Raw genomic sequence first — 21,433 nt, 5'->3', positions numbered from 1 at the left:
ACACACGTTCACATGGCTGTGTGTCTGCCTGTGCACACGATCCTGGTAATTTCATGACAGACAATCCAAAAACAGGAAAGTAGACACAGAAGCCACATACCATTACTGCTACAATGAGCAAATTTCCCTAACCCACTGGAAATGCACTTTGGGTCAAACTCTGCCACAGACAAGGATGAAGTGAAGGTTCCCACTGCCCTCCTGAGAGTTGGTCCTAGTGCAGATGCATTCAGGGCACACAGCTAGTTAAGCACAGTGCTGGTATGCTCAGTGAATTTGCAAGCTTGGCTAGCAAAACCAAAGAGCTTGCAATTTCAGTAAATCAAGCTGCTCCCAATTTCTTCACCCTTGCTCCTTCAGGTCTTAAGGACAAAAAGAACCCATAAACACAAAAAGCTCCTACGCTGCAGTAGGAAATATCATGAAATATGAAGGATGATTGAAACAGTTGCTCATTTGTACGGGTAACATAACTGCAGTATTCAGGTTATTTTGTTTGTTAAATGTCTAACTTATGTCTATTGCTGTGAACAGTAGGAATATAAGTCATAAAATACACAAGATGACAAGTCTCCAGGCAGGGTTAGTGCACAGGACTGCACTGACCAAGCTGTTCGAGTTACACGATTATTCCAGCAATACAGTCACTTTGACAGTCACTACAATTTCAATTTAAAAAGCACCAGAAATTAACTGTGAACAGCAGCATACAAAGCCAGAAAGCAGCCGCAGCCTAGATGTCAAAACAAGACAGAAGAAACCATTTATATCAGTACAATCTTTACAATCTTTCAAGAGAAGATTTCATCAAAGCAATACACAGCACGTGTATTTAAAGGAAATTGCACTTTAAAGAAAAAACAACTGAGCTAAAACTGACAATTTCCCACAGTTTTTTTTTTTTTTTTGGGGGGGGGGGGAGGGGGGGGGGTGCGACCCTATGGTAGCTGACTTTGCTGCATGGCTCATTACCAGAGCCACCAGTGACATATTTTCATTTCTTTTCCCCCTATTTTGTTCTGAAAGCTTCAAACTGCTAGCAAAAACATTAAGAAATGAATCTGTAAGAAAAAAAAAAAAAAAGAGAGACAGCACAGCCAACTCTGAGCTCAGTGCTACGGAGCTGGCTTTGCAGAAGTGTTTCATCCAGAAAATTTTAAAAAGAAAAAAAAAAAAAAAAAAGACTTGAAGTGGTATTTATTCTAACTACTGAAAAATACAGGTGTTAGTCCTAGATTATATCCGGTTGGGAACAAAAGCTATGGGAGGGGAAAACTTTAGAAGTATTGGAGTCACAACAGCTTTTTCACAGAGACAGGGAGAAGCAACTTGCATATAAATAAGTGTCCAAAATAGGTCAGCACTCTTTTCTTGGCCACTGAAGTTCGATACTTTTCAGGGAGTTAGTCTGCATGGTGGTGGCACACATGACACCAGTGAGATCTGTACGCATGGAAGGAGTCCACCAGCAGCTGCAGTCCCCCACCCAACCCCACAGCAGATCAGGGCTGCCCATACATCAGGCTAGGAGGCACAGATAGAAAAGAGAACTAGAAATTCCTATAACACTATGGAGCAAGGCTGCTGGTCAAGCCCCAGCAGCATCCTTGAACTTGCTCAGCTTGTTACCATCAATAAAAAGCCCATTAATTGCACAATGTGCCTGTTAAAAATAACTCTAGAAGTCGTAACTAGTAAATTAGTAAGACATCAGGAGTCGCTGGCACCTTAGTATGGCATTGTGGAAACCACAGAAGAGTCAGGATTCCCTCAGAAGCTTTCCCCAAGGAAAACATACAGGGAGATCCTCTCCCTTTGATTGGGCCCAGTTAACAAAGTCCACTCTCCATGCAACCAGCCAGCCCCTTCCATTAGGGAACTTTCCCTCTCCTCTGCCCTCCTAAGTGAAGTGCCTGTGAGACCATGCCAAGCAGCACTCTACACTAAGGACATTACATATGTATCCAAAATAATCCTCAGACCAAAGTACAACAGGCAATACAATAAACTCTATAGACTTACACATAAAGAGAAGGAAATAAGAACTTCCCTGCAGCCTCCCCACGACAGGGGGAGGGTGGGGGGGGGGGGGGGGGGGGGGGGGGGGAATCAATTCAGGTGGACTTGATGAGGGGTAAGAGCTACAACCAAATTAGCAGCTGATGCTTGAGCCTGTATGATGATGCTCAGCTGTGTCAACTGAGACTGCCTCCAGGTGGAATCAGGGAGAACAGCTCCCCTGTGAGGGTCTCTGTTTCAGAAACTGCCATTTCTGTTTCAGAGCCATCCTTGAGGACAGCTGTCCCTCTGCAGACAAGCCCCTTCTACAGCAAGTCATCTGCAATGCCACTGAGGTTACACTGAGGAAGAGGTTGATCTGTTGTGTCCCTACCAGATTCGTGCTTTAAGAAACAGTGATGAGGCTTCCTAAAAGAAAGTCAGTAGTGAGGGGCGGCAAGCTTCATACCTGTGGCTTCAGCACAGCAAGCTGTAGCAGGGCTGCACGGACACTCAAGGTGTCAGGAATGGCTCATGTTGGAGAACCATCACTTCCAGCCCCAGTGGAGTTACATAACTCCATCTGATCTGATGGTTGGCAACCCTGCCCATGGCAGAGGGATGGAACTAGATGATCACACAGTGGTTTGGGTTGGAAGGGACGTTAAAACCATTCTGATCAACCCTTGCTGTGGGCTGGTTGCCACCTACCGGTTGCCATCTTACCAGATCAGGTGGTTCTGGGCTGCCCAGAACGCCTCCAGGGATGAAGCATGTACAACTTCTTTTATTTTAAAGCCATTCCTCCCCGTTCTATCTCTATCAGACCACATAAAAGGTTTAAGGTCCCTTGCAACCCAACCCATTCTATGATCAATGTAATGAAATAGCATACACTGGGTTTCTCAAATAGGCTAACTCCAGTTTGAAGATGCTTAAAACCTGACCTAAAGACAAAGGGATGATGACCCGCTCTGCTCTCACCCCTGTTACATCTACCGTGTCCAAAATGCTTTGGGGGCAGGAGGGACGCCTCCGCTCCAGTGGGTTCCAGGCTGGATCAAGTATCGCTCTGCCCGCACCACTGTAATGCGATGCCGGCGCAGGGCAGCACGCCAGCACAAACACCGTATCGGGTGCTCCGGCTGCACCGACAGCAATGCTGCAGTGTCCCGGGGCCAGATCCAGCCCCTCCACACACGTGCACCTCCGGTGCCGATGGATGGCCGTGCAGACACAGCCCGGGTCTGCGCACAGCAGCGGGCGGCAGCAAGCCCCACAGAGGAGATCTGCGTGCCTGGCGAGTGCGAGGGCTCCTGGGAACGGCCCTTTTACTGGGCTCCAGATGCTGTGGAGTGATTGCTTATATGAAGGCGGGGGAGGCCCCTTTACTGTTTCTCATTTCCTCCTTTTTTTTTTTCTCTCCTTTTTTTCTCTTTTTTTTTTTTTCCCCCCGCCCCCCAATTTCCTGGTTTTGTTCAGAAGCACAAGAGAGTCATTCATCATTTTTCTTCCAGCACAAGGAGAGCTCTCACCTCCCCCTCACCCCGAAATCCCTGCCCACCAGAACAGGCCAAAAAGGCTCGCAGCAGGGAAGACAGAGATCCCCAGCTCCTCCAAGCAGCCTGGGCACAAAGGGCCACTTTCTCAGCCGGGATCAGTGGGTGCCAGACCCAAAGGGTGAAGGCCAAAACTCAATGCTAGGTCAGAAAACGGATATCGGTGGCAGAGAAAAGCAATTTGCACCGGTTTGAATTACAGGAGATGCAAAGCAGAGGGTAATTTGCATGCTGAGGAGACAGACAGTGCCTCAGGTAACAGGAATAAAGAACTGGGAGATGCAGGGCCACTTCCTTCGCAGCCCTCCCGCTAACCCAAACCCAGGGTGGTTCCATCACTGCGCTGATCAGAAGGAGATGGCAGTGGTCCAGGAGCAGCCTCGGTGCAGGATTTGCACATAGTGACAAGCCACCAGCACCAGCTTTGGGGATGGGCTTCCAGGAAAGCCCCATTTGGAACATAAGAGGGAGTGAAAAGGGCCAATACAAATGCACCCACCCAGAGGGCCAAAGAAAAACCTTTGTATGGCTTTGATTCATTATCTCCAACTCCCAGTTGGGTTCACTACCATCTCCATATCTTTCTGATGACCTTCTCCTTCTCTTAGAAGGAGAGAGCCAGGACTAGGATACCTCAGTACAGCTGTGACAAAAGGAAATACTCCAAATGTCCTGAAGAAAGAGAGTAGGAAAAACCCAAGGTAGTTAGAACACTTGCATACATTTTTATAAGCAACTATGCCTCTGCACAAAAAACAGGACAGCGCAAATACATGGCATCTGCATGGGCCTTCTGGCTTGGCTGACAACCTGGTAGAAAGGAAAGAGCAAATAAAACTGGACATAGAAAATATGTTCTGGGTTTTCATTTTGTTTGTTATGTCAAACAGGTCTGCTCGTGGTCAAACACAAGGCTTCGTTACAGCGTTTTTAAAAGGAAAAGGGATATTAGACTGTGGTCGGTAAAGGGCTGGTGGGATGGAGGGAGCCTGAGTACTAGCAGTTCCACTGAGGAAAGACACGATGGCACGATTCCAGCAAGAACTGAACAACAACAACAGAAGCCACCAAGAAGTCACATTCAGGTGAGTGGATTTGTTGAGTTTCCATGACCTGAAGTGCCATCACTTGGAAAGACCCCAGTGTTTCTGTGTGGGAGCTTAGACAGATGGTGTTCATATCCTGTGCAAAGGAAGAGTTCAGGTCGAATATCATGAAAAATTTCTTCTCAAAAAGGGTGGAAATGCACTGGAGCAGGATACCTGGGGAGGTGGTGGAGTCACTGTCCCTGATGGTGTTCAAGAAAAATGGCAGATGTGGCACTGAGGAACATGGTAGATGTGCACATAGTAAGGGGGTGATGGCTGGACTAGGTGATCTTAGTGGTTTTTCCAACCCTAATGACTCTATGATTTTTCTCACTTTCCTTTGTGGGTTAATTTTTGCTTTCTACTGTGAGCAAACAGAATGATCAGTCCCAAACACTGGTCCCAGGCAGGACCCAACATGTGGACTCCACTGCACCACAGACCCGGAGCCTGTCACCTCCTTGGCTCCAACCCTCCCACCCCGTCGGGATGGACCCTGCCAGCTGCTCTCTCCGCAGTGATGCAGGTCTGAGCAGGTCTCCACTGAACCAGACAGGTCAAAATGAGCCTGCCAGAACCTCTGCAAAAATAATGCCAGGTGAATTCAAGAGTGGGCATAGGGAGAGAAGGGGAGGCTGAAGTGCAGCAAGAGGAAACGAGGAAGAGAACGCAGCACTTTGCAACAGACAGAAAAAAAGCCCAATGGCCCAAAAAATAGGCGATGGGACAAAACAGCAGCTAAGGAAAAAGGCAAGAGGGGCTAGGATGAACATGTTAGTCAGCATGGATCTAATAGTGTGTTTCCCTCTTGGCATCACTGAGTGCCCCACCAGGGGCCCATCAGGCTCTCACACCACAAAAGACCAGTTTTCTGCTGTTGTTGGAAAGAGTATCAAAATAACCCCCAAAAATCCCGGGGAATTTTACACTGGAGGTTTTCAGCAATTTCTTCACCACGGCATGTTCAAACTAGGCTGCACATGCCATGTGGCACCACAGTGCTTTCTGCAGCACTATCTCCGCAGTACCTCCCAGCCTGTTCTGTCTAAGAAACGGGAATATGGAAGGGATGATAGCAGCCCAAAACCGAGACCAGCTCCAAAATGAGGCCAGCTGGACACTGTTCCAGCTACAGCCCTGCACTTTGGCCAGGAAAAGCCCTGCACGTTTTCTTCAGAAAGGAGCTGGGAGTGAAAAGCTCGCAGCAGGAGCGCTTCCTCCCAGCCTGACCCGAGCCATCCCACGTACCCGCAGCAAGGGCATGGCCACAGGCAGCCAGCTCGCCCACCCTGCGAGGAGAAAGGGGAAGTTAATTTTCTCAGCCAAAAGAACACAGTTCCAATGGCAGGAACGTCGCCATGATGTTTAGTCACTCGATACTTCTGCTTCTCCTGTATGACAGGAGTCAGACAGCACTGCAAAATGCATTTGCCCAAATTTTGTTGTCCAAACTCTGATGCCCAAGCTTTGGTGTTCCAGTGTCCCTGTGTGAGGAAAGGATTTTGGGAAGAGCTGGACTCCCCTGAGCCCCAGCAAAGCAGGCTGCCTGCAAACAGATACATGGAAAAAGGGCAAACCTGCAGCCCTGGGCTAGGGCTGCCCAGGGTCTGACTCACCAGCCAAAAACAGCAAAGCCAGCCATGCTGCAAGCCAGGGCATGACGGCTTCAGTGCCCAGAGGACCAACTGTATCTCCTGCTCTGCAGCACAGCTGCTGTGGGAAAATCCACATTTGCTCCATCTTCAGCTGTGAGTCCATAGAATCATAGAATGGCTTAGGTTGGAAAGGATCTTAAAGCCCATCCTGTTCCAACTCCCTACTATGGGCAGGGCTGCCACCCACCAAATCAGGTTGTCCAGGGCCCCATTCAACCTGGCCTCTAATGCCTCCAGAGATGGGACATTCACATCTTCTCTGTGGACCTGTTCCAGTGTTCCATGCCTATGTCTATGACCATGTTCCAAGTCCAAGACTCTACTTCACATGTGGTATTGTTTTGACAATGAAGCTAGCACCCTCAGCCCAAATTCCATCTGCAGGACAATACCTGATCCCTAGTGTCACAGTCCCTCTTGTTCTGCCTGGAGGCATGGGCTGGGGCTGTTTGCCCTTCAGGCACAATGCATGCCTGCAAGGTTGGTGAGAAAAAGGTGCAGCCAGCTCTGGGTAACTCCCGGGCAGAGCAAACAGCAGGCTCCAAGTGTTGCACAACGAGCCTGCGTCCCACAGCCAGGCGGGCAGCCCTGCCCCACTCCTGCTGCTGACACCACTCAGCCCATAGCTGCAGGGATTTCAAAGGCACAGTGCCTTCCTCACCAAGCCACCATGCTAACTGCAGCACTGCATGGCAGACACTTTACTTTCAGTTATATAGACCTGAAGTTTCAGCCATTAACTGCTCTCTCAAGGAGAAGATTATGTGAATTGTCTCGTCCCCAAATTCTGACCGAGTCCATGGTGGGCTGCTTCAAGAGAAGAGCTGCAAGAATGCTTGAAGCCCCTCTGGTGGAAATCAGCAAGGCAGCTCAAGGCAAAGCTCACCCCATACTCACTCTTTTCTTTAATTCCCAATTTATGCACTGCTGGTCACCACCTAAGGCAGGATTATGGGCTTGATGGACCTTTGGCCTGATTGGGCTGCTGCCAGGTAATATCTGTGCTGCACTTTCAGCAGGGTCTGAATTTTCAAAGGGCTGTTTCAGGACATGTGGGACCAGCCCAATGGCCAGGGGTTAAGGTAACAAATCCTTGAAATCAGACTGATAAAAAGACAGAATAAACAGAAACAGAGAGGTAAGCAATGACTGAAATCAATAACAATCATCACTAGAAAGTCGGAAACGGTCCAACCAGCTGAGATTAGAAGAAAGCCATCTGCATGATCATTTTTCACTCTTTTCTAGTAGGCAAATTTTGTTAATGCTGAAAAATCTGCAATTTGTCTGTCAGTTCAGCTGGCCTTAGTCCTTGCTGGATGAGGGTCATGGTTCATTCCCCAGAGGACTGAGCACAAAACAAGTCATGTTCTCTAAAGTCAGACCTGCAATAACCTGATCACCTCCCTGGTCACTCTGCCATGTTCAACTCCAGAATAGGAGGAGAAATAGCAAAAAAAGTCAAGCCCTGGTCCACGAAGTTGGGGCTGAGCAAAAAGAAGAGCTTAGTCCCATGATGGAGATGGCTGGACTAGATGATCTTAGCGGTCTTTCTAATCTTAATGATTCTATGATTCTGTGGCTCAAATGGAGAACCTCTGCCCAATCAGAAGTATCTGAAACAATATTCATAAAGCAAACACTGCAATGACCAGCAAGAAGTGTCCCTTTTGCACGTCTGCCCCTTACCAGCACACACTTCTCAGGACAGCAATGATTGTACTAGAAAGGGGTTCAAATCAGATTGAGCTCACAGAGTCCACACAGTACCTTTGTTTAAAAAGCTATGTGAGAAATGATAAGCTTTTACAGACAGATTCTGCGCAAACGTAAGCAAGGGAAAGTTATCAGCTCTGGGCTACCAAAATATTTACCCAACCTGCAGTTGCTCTGGCAGCTCTGTGAAAGTCACATGCTGTCATTTTTATGGCATTTTTTTGACCAAAACTCAAATGCAGAGGATCCCTTGCCACAGACATTCCCAACCACTTCCCTACCCCAAATACAAATGGGGTCCTTGCAAAGTAGGAACAGCACTATGGAAACACCACCACCGCCCTATCCCTGGAGGCATTCAACGCCAGGTGGGATGGGGCCCTGGGCAGCCTGATCTGGTGGGAGACAACCCTGCCCATGGCAAGGGGTTCTGAACAGACAGTCTTTAAGATGTCCTCCAACTCAAGTCATTTTATGATTCTATGTAGCAATATCCAAGCGTAAAACAAACCGGAGGAATCATTAGCAAGCCTACATGAATGGCTCATGTTGAGCAGAGACTAAGAGCTGAGACAAGACACTCTCATGAAGCAGGCTGCGACATTTTAGTGGCTGTGCTTGATCTAATACTTGGGTTTAGATCTCATCTGGCCAAAAGCCACAGCTTCAGAACCACATCTGGAGGAGGATGTCAGTATACGCTGCACGTTTCCTGACAAAGGCTTGGGATACCAGTTTTTATTTTTAGTACTATTTTCATTTCTTCATGTAATGAGTTCAGTGTTTCAGGCAGCCCTGGAGGAGCAGGAAGGACATGTCCTGTAATAAAACTAATTAATTCATGTGGAATTTCTAGCCATTATTGTGAAAGTGGCCAAATTCCTCACTCCTGAAAAGCTGCCAAAATAGCCATTAATCTGGCTGTGGTCATAAGCAGGATTCCTGTGGCCTCCTGCAACACTCGACCAGCCCCCAGGACAGGGAATGTAGAAACCGAAGCGGATGTTGTGATTTCCTCACCCCAACTCCTACAGCCCCAGCTTTGCTAAATGGGACCATTGCCTTAAAGGGCTCAATGCCAAATTCCTCCCAGTGCCCCCCAACCAGACGTGCCTCAGTCATGTACACAAAGGTCAAGCCCTCAGACCTCAAAATCAAGCAGTTCAGCATCATTCAAAGCTCTGCAGACCAAGCTTTTCCACCTGCCCAGCCTTGATCACACTCTCAGTGACAGGTGTCCTGAAGGGAACAGGAATCTGTTCTGAACACATTGGAAATTGTATTCCCACCACCCCACTGGGTCTGTTAGGAGGGTGAACTTTTCAAGTCCCATCTGCTATCAGTGGGAAGCCAGGCTCCTCCACAGAGAAATTTCAGGCAAGAATCCCATCAACCAAAATCCCCCAGTAATGCTCAAGAATTAATGGAATCTGTCTTGCTCCCTGTGAGCTGGAGGTGACAGGGTCTGTGGGGTCTGGCATGGAAAATAAACATGGAATAAACTTATTTCAGTCACTACTGTCAACTACAACAACAAAATGACTCAGAATATCTACAAGGTGCCAATCTATTGTGTAAGAAGGCTGTAGTTGCCACAGTCTCCTTTTGCTCCAAAAAATTCTGGACTGCTCTTTAAATTCAGTGACGGGTTAGAGGGTCAGAATCAAAATAGCACCTCTGGTGCTATCCCACCATCCAGTCCAAGGAGTGGCCACTCTCTTCAGCACCACAAGGAAATCCAAATGTTCTGCAACAAATGTCCTGTTTAACAGACTAGCTGGATTTCTAACACTTTAAATAAAATTCTCCTCAAACCACCTCTGCATAAGACATGGAGGGATCACTGTTCACTATGGGTAATAGAAAAGGTCCCCTACCATGGCTACCCATTGCTTTAGGCCTCCTCATCCCAGTTACCATCATAGCAGATGATTTACCTGTCCAATCACACCACTGTTAGGTCAAGGTGGGCAGCTGTGATTTCCCTGCCGTTGCATCACTCTGGCTTGTATGAAGTTCAGATGAAGGTAACTGCCCTCTGCACATCAGAGATTGTATCAAACTCACAGTCCTTGGCTAGTGGTAAATACTGTGCAAGAAAGAGAAGGCTCTTGGAGCTCAATAGTGTAGATAGACAAGAAGGTTCTACCACATGACTGTTCTTGTCCAGTCTGACTGAGAGCTACCTGGTCAGAGCCTGGATTAGACCCTGGAACAGTGCTGAAACTCCTATAGCTTTATCACGCAGCATTTTTTCTCACTAATTCAGCTGCAAACCTAGAAGAGTAGAGCTGATACCATGTGGAGGGTGAATTGCAGCACCCCTGACAAGTGCCCCCAAAACAAGACATGAACCAGCTGGGTAACTGGAATTTGCCTTTAGCAAAGGGACTGCAGGGTGAGTGAGGAGGACCAAGAGGAAGAGAAAACCACCACCGAAAGTCCCAGAGTTGTTGGGTTACCCTCACTGCAAACAGAAATGTCACTGTGGCCAGCTACCCTGACCCTGTAACCCACACAGCCAACTGCTCTGGTGGCCAAGATCCAGAGGACAGAAACCAGGTACCTTGGGGAGCACCCAAGCAACCTTGGTTCATCTCCCAGCTGGCAATCTGGACTGTCCACTACCTCATGAGCTCTACATAGATGGGGCCAATGGGGCACAGCCCCACCACCAGCCTTGGGCTCCAACAGCACAGGAGGTCAAGAGCCCCAAGCCAGTCACCCTCCCTGCTCCTCCTCCTTGCTAAATGTAAGTTTCCTTCCCTGTTTCTGCTTGCTTTTGAAGTGACAGATGAAATGGCAGCAGAATGGAGCAGAATGCAAGGAGAGACGAATGTTTCCACATGGACCATGTGGGAGGGCCATCACTGCTCAGGGTGTAAACTGCGTACCTCACTCTCACTCAGCTCACTTCTGAGCCACAGTCTCCATGCTGTGGGAAAACCCTTCCAAATTCAAACAGAAAATCACCCCCAGATGAAAAAAAGTTCAAATTCTGGCCAGGATTTTCCCTACTCCCTTCAGAGTAAAATCTGGGTCTTCTGAAGTGCAGGACACTAGAAAACAGGCCACATTGGAAGACACACACTTGTTCTTTGAAGATGCTTGGAGGACACTTAACACAACCAAAATGCCTTCAGCAACTCACTTGATCCACCAGTCCCCCCAAAGCCTGAACAAGAAACATTCGTGGGACATGGACATCAGGTGCCCACTCTTTCCTAGTTTTAAGACAGCAAGGGGAAACCCATCAGCATGGACTGGGTCTTTAAGTATTAAACAGAAGAGCTGAGATCATGCTGCCTCCACTGAAGTCTAAAAAACAAGTGGAGAAATCTTTCTGTGGTCTTGAGTAGAAATACTGGGTATTGCTTAAGGAATTTTCCCTGCACTGTAGGACTATGGATCTTTCCAACAGAAGATGTCATGCAAGTAATTGCAACAGCATTTCCCTGGTGTCTTTATGCTGCATCAGCTGGCTACAAAGACGAGGTGCAAGGAGGCACAGAAACTCTCCCCAGAAATTGCCTTCAGCCAGCAAGGCAGTGAAGACGATATTAATTTCAATGGCAGAGCATTAAAAATCCCTTCATCCCACCTGAGCTGTTCTATCTGCAGAAAATTGTAAGGAAAAGCACAGATTTCAACACGGTCCAATTCCCACCAGCGCTTTGTGTCACTCTCAATTACAGCCCAGAATGAAATACCAAGAAATCGTTCCTCGTGGCTGGCAGAATTAATGGGATCTTTGACTACAGAGAGCACCAGGCAGTGAACTTGCTCCCTTACCAGCCAAGAGGCACAGTGCAGCTTTCTTCAGAATAAAAGCTGCAATGTCAAAAGATAGATTAAGGCTTATAAAAGTGACCTGATGTTTTTCCGTACTCCAGTCCACAAGAAAGGCATGTGATTACTGACCCTTTCCTTTCTAAAACAATTTATATCATAAGACGAGACAGCAGGAGATTTTCATCTTCCTACTCATACCTAGCCAAATTACATATGGGCAAAACACTAAATACACCACCATTCTGCAGCTGCAACAGTGGAACCCAAGCTGTCATACGCTGAGCTGCCTTAAAGCTCTAGGAGCTGTACTCTAACCCCCGTTCCTCCAGCCTTCAGCCAGGACAACCACAGCACAGAATCATGGAATAACCTGTGTTGGAAGGGACCTCAAAGATCACCCACTTCCAACACCTAGCCATGGACAGGGTTGCCAACCACTGGATCAGGTTGCCCAGAGCCCCATCCAACCTGGCCTCGAGCACCTCCTGAGATGGCACATCTGTCACGTCTGCTTGTAATGAGATGCCCACTTGCATGTTTAATGAGCTCTTACTTGGCCAACTAGTGAAAGTATCCTGGCCATCAAAGGTGGGCAGAGATGTGCTTCAGCCACAGATTTGGTCTGCTGAAGGTAGTTTGTGATAGAATAATCGTCACAGAATCATTTAAGTTGGAAGGGACTCTTAAAGGTTATCTGGTCCAACTCCCCTGCAACAGACAGGGACACCTACAGCTCCATCAGGTGCTCAGAGCCCCTCCAGCCTGACCTTGAGTCTCTCCAGGGACGGGGCATCCACCACATATCTGGGCAACCTGTTCCAATGCCTCAGAATCCTTATTGCAAAAAAACTTTCTCCTTATATCCCGACAGCATCTCCCTTAACTGGTAACACTGGGAACACTTACAGAGCCAGAGGTGCAATCTCCTTTTTTGGCTGGTGTAAAACAAGTGGCGCTACATTCACAAAACAGCACCTGAAGTTGTCGTTCTGTTCTCCAGCACTGTAACTCCTCAGTTCAGCACGGCTGTGGGGCAGCACTGGGAGAGGGGACACAGACTTCAAACACACTGCATCCAGCTCCAGGTGTGTGCTGAGGACAAACACACCTCGCTGGCAGGAGCAAACAGCTAGCCATGACATGATGGAAAGCAGAGCCTGATGATTTCAATATGTGCCGCTACACACATGCTGATCTGGGCAGCACCTTCCCATGGAGGAGAGGGGAATACCTGGAAACTCAGCACACCGCTGAGCTCAGCCCTTGTAGAACAGAAATGCTTTACAAGCATCTTCACATTTTACCTTGCCCTTCGTCTTACTCTGCCAGCCTCAAGCAAAAGAACTACCCCAAAGGAATCCACCATTCTCCCACACCCAACCATGTCTGTGGGAACAATGGCAGCAGCCCATCGGTGGGATGCATCAGCTCCTGTGAATACTGCAGCCAGGTCTTGCCCAGGGCCAAACACAAACACACCTCTTGCATTCCAGTTTTCTCTGCTTTGCCTCTTGAATTGTTTATCTCGGCTCAATTCCTGGATGTGGATAAAACAAACGACACGGACTTTCTCACAGACAGGGCTCCTCGTTGTTCCCCTGACAAATACCACACTCAGCGAGCATGAGCCTGAAACCCAGAGGAAAGGAAACAACTGCAAAGGGCAAGAAGGAAACAGATCATTTGCCAAGGGACAGCATGAAAACACATTTCTCCTTTGGGCCAGAGCCTTGAAATCTTCCCAGACTCCCCATTTCTTCCAGCCCATGTTCACAACACTGTAAGCCCTATCACAGCACACTGAAGGAAGCATCATTTTCAAGAAGCTGTTGTTATTTATTACCTTCATATCTAAAGATGGCAACCAGCCCAGGACCCAGTCGGTTTCATCCTTGACCAGACACAGCTGATGCGGGAGACCTTGGAAACCTGGTCCATCTACTGGCAGAACCCCAGAGGCAACAAGGATGGAGGAGCTGTATGCTTTCTCATTCACGTACCATCCTTGGAGCTGTTTTTAATTGCATTTCACTTGTAATAACTTCTCCCACAACCCAGAGCTCTGCATCCGTTCAGTTCAGCCAGAGCAGCAATATCAACACAGTGCCATGGACTGGCTCTTTGCAGCTGGCTTCTCTGATGTCTCACAATATGCAAGCCTGCATAAGCCAAGCTGGATGCCCAGCTACAGCTCTGGTAATGAGTTTCTCCCATGCCTGTGCACTTCTGACTCGAAAGCTAACTGGTGCAGAGCATGTGAGATGCTCATATCTAGGCTCTCCCCTGCCCGCTGCCTACACCTTTCTGACCTTTAAGGCTATGTCAGAGCATCTGGCGGGGTCAGGAGCTTTGGAGGCGGAAGGGCAGATACACATGTGAACATGCAGAGCATGACAAATGCTTTGTTTCCGTAGAAAAGCTGGGGGAAAGAAGAGGTCTTCCTGGCAATTCAGTGGATGTGAAAAATGCAGTCATAGCATTACTGGCATGATTTTCGAGTTGCTGTTAAAATTCCACTTACATTATGCTACCTCCAACATCAGAGTCTTCTGTGTTTTGGAGCAATACATTAAACTGTCTTTTAGCAGCTGCCTGCCAAGGGGGAAATGGAGGTTTTGACATCTGACCCATGAGGAAGGATGTGTGGCATTTGGGGCCAAATCCCAAATAGGGATTTTAACTGGATGTTAGAGCAAACTGCTTTGCTAATGGTTAACTATTTTGGTGCTGTTTTTGTTCCATGGGAGTCCCTAGCCTGGTCAATGGGGCAGCCCCAGCCCTGCAAGCTCAAGTTTGCCTGCACCTTAATCCTTTAATCCTAGGATATCAGCAAATAGCAATGATCAGCAAAGAGCAATGATGCACTGGCACAAGCTGCCCAGGGAGGCGGTGAAGTCATCATTCCTGAAAGTCTTCAAGAACTGTGGAGATGTGGCACTGAGCAACATGGTTAGCAGGCACAGTAGGGATGGGATGGAGTTGGACCAGATGACCATAGAGGTCTTTTCCAACCTTAATGATCCTGCTCAGTTCTAAAATGGCCACTGGGGACCGGGACACAGCATGCCAGCAAGCAGGGTGCTAGGACACTGTAAAGGCAGTCCTTGCTCTGCTCCAAGTGCCCGACCTGTTAATCCACCTTAATTTAACATGGTGTGCAGAGCTCTGTGCCGTGCTGAAGGAATGAATTCACTCAGGGCTGGCATGAGAGCTCCGCACACAGTAAGAGCCCTCTGTCCCGCATGCGGGCAGCTTCACTCAGCACTATGTCAAGTTGGTGATGCGATGACCTGAAATAAACCATAAAACCATGCAGCCCAGTGGCATCGGAACTATTTTGGAGGCCCCGGTCCCCGGAGGTGCTGAGCCTCCGTCTCGCTGCCTCCATCCGCAGGAGTTCATGCCCTTGGCTCCCCGAGGGGGTGGAGGTTCTCAGCCCGATTTCCACAGACTGCCGCTGTTTTGTTCCAACATTCCCAACATCTTCAAAATACCCAAAGCTTCTTGTGCAATGAGCAACATCCCCTGCTTCCTAGCTACGTGGTGGTTTATGTTACTTTCCGCCTACAACCATTTCAGGATTGGCTTTACAGACCTAAGTGGAAGACTAAACAATGCCGGAGCCACAGTGGGAGGATTTGCAGAGTTTTAGTCCTTGTTTCGTTTGGGCAATCCTTCTGCATCTCATCAGGGACAAAAAAACTTGCCAACCTCTTAATTTAGGAATAGCACGAGCTCTGCATTCCAGCCCTGAATCAGCCAAAGGAGCCTTTTCAAGCTGGAAAGGGGAAAAAGGGCAAATACCTTTAAGCACATTTTAAAAAAAAAAAAAAAAAAAAAAAAGGCAGACACCTGCCTTTTGCAGGCAAAAACCTGCTCTGGGGCACTGAGACAAGCTTGACATCAGCATTTGAAAGGGAATTCCAATCCCTGTGCTCTGGGTGCCAGACTGCTCTCCTTGTCACCGCTTTGAAGCAAAGGCAAACTCTCCCCGTGTACATTTTGCAGATGGGAGCAGCACTGTGAGCCTGAGCAGAACAGCACCGAGCAGAGCTGGCAGATGGGAGCTTTGTTTTTGTTGTGGGTTTTATTTAATAGCTACAACAACCTGTTAAAAGTTTTGTAATCCGAAGAGAGCAAACCCTTTTCTGGATGTCCAGTCTCGGCTGCCAAGACGTGCTCAGTGGAGAATATTCCAGCTGCGTGCTTCACATCACGCTGCTTCAAGATGTGCCAGTGTTTTTATTATTCATCCCCTATGGACATTGCAGAACGCCACATACATTAAAGCACTCTTAAGCTGCGCTATTTATATGTGAGTGAGTGAGCGTTGCATATATGCAGAGATATGGGCAAATCAGTCACACGCGTTGTAAAGGCACAGGGAGAGTAAAATGAAGCAAAAATGCAATTCTAGCAGGAAAAAAAAAAAAAAAAGGCCATAAAAGCAAAAAACTGGCATTAATTCCGAAAATCATCTCTTAATACACCACTGCTGTATTCTCCATTCCACCCCAGCTTCTTCTAAAAGCATAAAGCTGGAGTCAGCACCAGATTCCTTCAATCTGAATGCCCTCGGCTTCTCCTAGAAGAGTGCAAAATTCACTCCGCAGATGCTCACATGGTGCAGCTGAGCAGCGGTGCACAGCCCCATTAAGCAAAGGAGGGGCAGGAGTGGGGATGGTTGCAGCGTGGCCGCACAGAAGCAGCACCGAGCAAAGTTTTCTATGCCGCTGTTTTTTCTCTCTCCCTCTCTCTGCCTCTCCCTCTCGCTCAGAGTGAGCCGAGGTGTTCGCTAAGCAAAGCAATGGCATCCCCGTGAGAGCTGCCTCGCGCAGTCAGCTCAGCAACAGGTCGGGAGCCTGTGGAGTCCCTTCGGGCGGCGTGCTCGATGATGCTGCAGTCCTCCCCGGCACCCGCTGCACGGAGGCAGAGGGGCCCCAGTCCCAAAGTGGGCTCTGCTGGGAGTTGGGCATGGCTCCCACATCGTGGCCCCGCAGCCGCCCACTTTCCACCAGGCAGCACATGGTGCTCGTACGCCGCCTCCGCCCGTATCTTCGGGGCATCCGTCACCCTACACGCTGTTTCCAGTTCCACACCAAGCCCAAAGTGCCCCTTAGGCCCCCCAGCCCGGCGCAGTCCCCACCCCCAGCCGCATGTCCCCTCAGTCTGCCCCGGGAGACTTCCGGAGGACCCCAATCTCCACCCGGTCCCCCCGCAGCCCGGCTCCCCTCTCCTTCGGACCGGGAGCAGCCCCCAACAAATCCCATTACACCCCACCTCTGCGGATCCCGTACAAAAGGAAAACTCCCCCAGGGAAAGCTGCAACCCCGAGCAACCTCTTCACCCCACCGCGGACACCCATCCTCCCCTCACTCCCACCCTATCTTACCCCCTTTGTCCGCTCCCCCCTCTGGCATCCCCCGTCCCCTGCCCTCCCGAGGGGTCCCCTCTCTCCCCGGCTCCCGGCCGTCGCTCACCTGCGGGGCGCTCGGCGCTGGCTCCATACTCGGCCGTGTCGCGGCGGCGGGCGCAGGTGCCCTGTCCCTGCACCAAGGCTTGCAGGGGCAGCTCGGCTCCGGGGTCGGGGTAGCAGCGCAAACCGGCGGCGCAGCGCGGGGTGTACACGCCGCAAGCTTCGGCCTCTAGGCGGGCGCACACCGGACAGCAGCCGCAACCCGGTTCCCGCACCAGCTCGGGGCAGGGCGGCCGGGCGGCCGGGGAGCAAGCGGCCAGGCGCTCCGCCGTGCAGGGCGGGCAGCGGAACAGCACCTCGGGCAGCGCCGGCCCCGCCAGCGCCAGCGCCGCCGCCAACGCCGCCAGCAGCAACCGCGGCCAAGCGGCCCGCGCCGCGCCGCCGCGACCGACCCCGCCGAGCGCCATGGCGGGACTGACGGGCGGCGGGGCCGGCAGGTGGACACGCCGCTCGGCCCCCCGGCGGCGCGGCGCGGTGCGGCGCGGCACGGCACGGCACGGCGCGGCACGGCGCGGCACGGCGCGGCTCGGTGCGGAGCGGGGCCGGGCGCGCCGCCGCGGCGCCGCGGGGTCCTAGAGCCGCCCACCCGCGGTGGGGGTCGTGCGAGAGGCTGGGCAAAGAGGGGGTCTGACAGGGGGAGGTGGTGGCTGCGGGGGTACCTCGAGAATGGACCCTGCCCCGGTGGGGAGGAATCCGCAAGGAGAGCAGGGAATGGGGCTGGGGGCGTCCCAGGGGTCGGGTCCCGCTGTGGGGACTTGGGGACAGCCCTCCGCAGTGCTTTCCCTCAGGAAGAGGGGACGCTCTCCAGGCTCGGTGCTTCGGTGTAAAACCCCCATTTTAAGCCCCAGCGCACTCCACTCCCCCTGCTCTGCTGTCACAGTTCACCCAGAGGTTTCAAAGCACGGGGGGCGTTACACTGATTAGTTACTTAAGAAACTGAATAGCAAAGCCAAGGGGTCGCAACCTGACTGATGGAACTGGGAAGTCTGATCGTGTCGTCATGGGATGAGATGGTTCAAGCCATGCTCTGAGTTTGAGCTCGGTCAGCCAGGGCAATGTCAGTGCCGTGGCACTTACATTTGCCATTCTCTGCTGCAGGTTTTCTGCTCTTTGTGCTTTCCTTTTCAAATTAAGGAAAAGCTGAAAACTCTTGCGAGTTGCAACTCAACTCCCAGCATGGAGCAGTGGAGCTTCACAATGTGTTTATGGGACCAATGGGTGCAAAAAGGGATGGGAAACCCCTACTATGCCCCCCAGCACTAAGCACACGTTCCCACCCCACTCCCCAGATTTCCCCCCAAAATAAATCCATTTTTACAAGGGTTTCACCAAACAGAGTCCCTCTCCCTTTAAAGGCTAAAAAGAAGAGGAAGAAGAATCCCAGTGCCCGCTCTGTGTTCCTGCTGCACATCTCACGGTGGGAATGGGGACACGGCAGCCCCTGTGAGCAGATGTTCCGTGTACAACGCGCTGAGTTATTCTTGCTGCATGCTCACGATTTCTCAAGGCTCTCAGTACCTTTTTTATGATCTGCCGTTGACTTCACTAATGACTCACATTTGGTTCCAATGAGATATTTTCATATGACTAATGAATCTATATTTGGAGGCGTAAGAGGGTTTGGCTAATTATCTGTTGCAGGCAGTGAAATATTCCAAGCATCCAACGTTGGTTTTCTCCCAGTGGTGAGATCCGTGCCCTCGCACTCTCAGTACACGGGCTGATATCTGCCTTTCAGCCTTTGTAAGCACAGGGGACAGCCTGAGCCTCATTGTAAAGCATTTTTTAGATGGCTGATGGGGGTCATTCCCCTAGGGGAGGGTTTCAGCCCGGTTCTTTGCCAGGCACTCGGCGCAACGCCATTGTGCCATGCCATTAATAACTCCTGGCAAGGGACAGGTTCCCGATTAGCACCCAGTGTCACCACTTGTTGCCCCAGCAGAGAGCTCTCTGCAGAGCCCCTCAGCCACAGGAGAACAACAAAGAGGGTTTTACAGCTGTTGTGCTGAGGGGGGCGAGGAGAAAGCGGCTCGAGTGCCCATGCCCGGCTATAATTTCTGCAGCGGGTCTCTGCTGACAGTTTTAGGATTAACAAGCGAGCTCTGTTCTCAGACATTTACCCCTCTGAAGAAGCTGGCCTGTTTGTTCTCAAGGGTTTATTTTACCCTACAAAATATGGCATTGCCAAACAGATGTAGGCTTGTTCCTAGAAAGGCGACTTATAACTGCAGCCGCATTTCACAGAGGCTTTCGCCCTCGGGATTGTTTGTAAATGCGGCAGTATTCCTCCGACCCTTTTCAGGGCCGTTTTTTCCCACAGACGTGCTGGTCGGGTCTTTTATGGCTCTGTCCTTTGTCAAGGATGAATTAAGAAAAATAAACTTGCAAACACAAAGTGGAGGCCCAGCCTGGAGATCCTCTTGCTCCCAACCATTAAGGGGTATTTTACAGCGCTGGGTGGGGGAAAAGAAAACAATGCATGCTCCTGCATTTTTCTTGCCCTCATTTGTAGCTCCAGGGGTAAGGAAGAAAAATAAATAAATAAAAGGAGGGAAGTGGAATAAAAGTGCCTTGGTATTTCTGCAGCCTCCTGTTGAAGAGGCTGACACAAATCACTCCCCCTGCAAAGAGCCTCCTGCATCCCTAAGCTGCCCGACAGTGATGAGGAAGGGAAGGCAGCGAGGAAGAAGGCTGTGAGGATAGGATCTTGGGCTCTTGCTTTCTTTCAGAGGTTTAGCCAACTCTGGCCATGAGCAATGGGGAAGAGGTCTGCAGAGCAGCTGTGCCTAGGGATGACCACTGACCCTCATCCGCTATGTGCCCCGGGGCCCACTCCTTCCCCACACTGCACTCCCCAGGTGCAGAGTGCAGATGTCAGCAGAAGGGTCAATTATAGGCCACTCTTTACATGGATCCTATCTGACACGTCTTTAGAGCAGCCCTAAACTCATTATCCGTGATCCTGACCCAGTCATTATGAATGCTTTGGAGTGGTCAGGGCTGGTTTGACCAGATTTCTGCAGCATTGACTACAGATCAGCAAAGCTAAAGCTGCCCATCAGTGTGGGGCATGGAGCCATGGTGGTAGCTCTGAGATGTGGTTGCGTTCCCCAGCAGCTGTGGTTGCTCATCCCTAGATAGCCCTCCAAGATGCCTTCATTAATTTCAAAGGTAAGAAGCAGCCTGAGGCCCAGCAACTGCCAGGAAAAGGTGATGCAGAAAGGATTCTACACTGACGTGGGGCAGTCAGGCACCGTGAGTCAGGCTATAGGGATGACAGTATAAGAACAGAAGGGATTCGTGTGGACAGTGTTCTCTGACTTCAGCATGTACTGGGTCCATTGTTGATGGAAGAGGACTTGGTAAGGACAAGGGAGATGAATCCTTTAGTACATGGTGGTGGTGTATAGGAGCCATAACATGGCCTACACCTACCAGCTGCAGAGCTTCCCGACCTGCCCCTTGACCTTCATGGCCAACTCTGACAAATGGGGGGACTCATAGGTCCCTCTGACATTGGTGCTGACAGGCTTCCCCCAACATCTGGTACCCCTTGGGCAGGGCAGCAGGGTGAAAGCATTTCAAAGCACACGTCGATGCTCAAGAATTTTACACGCAGAATCAGCCAACGTTTCCATTTGCTTGGTGTTTGCTGTTGGAAAAGCAATAACAACTTTGAAGATTCTGCTCAGGAGAGAAAACAGCCCTTTCCAAGGCACCATGCTGAGATGCTGCTTTGTGTAACAACACTGTGGGAAGGAGGAGCTGGGATGTATGACATGAGCCCGTGGAAAGGGCTCTGATGGACAGGGTGAAGGCAAAGGGAAGAGTGGTATAAGTTTGTAGTGAGAAAGAGCTCCAGCTGCTGGTCCCTAGCTGCTAGAGTCAGAGCCTCTTGAGGGAAATAACTACACTTGCCTCATGGGAGACATAAAACAAGCACTGGAAAAACATAGGGAATAGCCTTGTTTTGGCAGGGCACCATTTAGATCTTAACCCAATGCACAGAGCTCTCCTAGGGCAAGGGAAATGCACTAAAAGGTACTCCTAACTCTATCTCTTCTGAATCCTCCCTTTAGAGTCAAACACAACAACCAGCTCTGGCTCTGTCTTTAGGTTGCACAAACCCAGCCCGCAGCCCCTCCTCAT

At 50.1% G+C, this 21,433-nt stretch overlaps 1 protein-coding gene across 1 annotated transcript in view; it reads right to left on the bottom strand.

Moving 5' to 3' along the window:
* The window catches only part of IGFBP2 (insulin like growth factor binding protein 2), a gene marked incomplete at both ends in the record, with an annotated part of 50,671 nt that extends 32,980 nt beyond the window's left edge, over positions 1-17,691 (bottom strand). The window contains one exon of the mRNA XM_079538962.1: positions 17,289-17,691. Within this exon, the coding sequence (XP_079395088.1) occupies positions 17,289-17,691 (403 nt within the window). The remainder of the gene's footprint in view (positions 1-17,288) is intronic.
* Positions 17,692-21,433: the final 3,742 nt, after the last annotated feature.

Source organism: Tetrao urogallus, assembly GCF_951394365.1.
Source record: "Tetrao urogallus genome assembly, chromosome: 8".
NCBI lineage: Eukaryota > Metazoa > Chordata > Aves > Galliformes > Phasianidae > Tetrao > Tetrao urogallus.
Note: the sequence above shows the minus strand (reverse complement) of the source record. Positions and strands in the feature narration are given on the sequence as shown.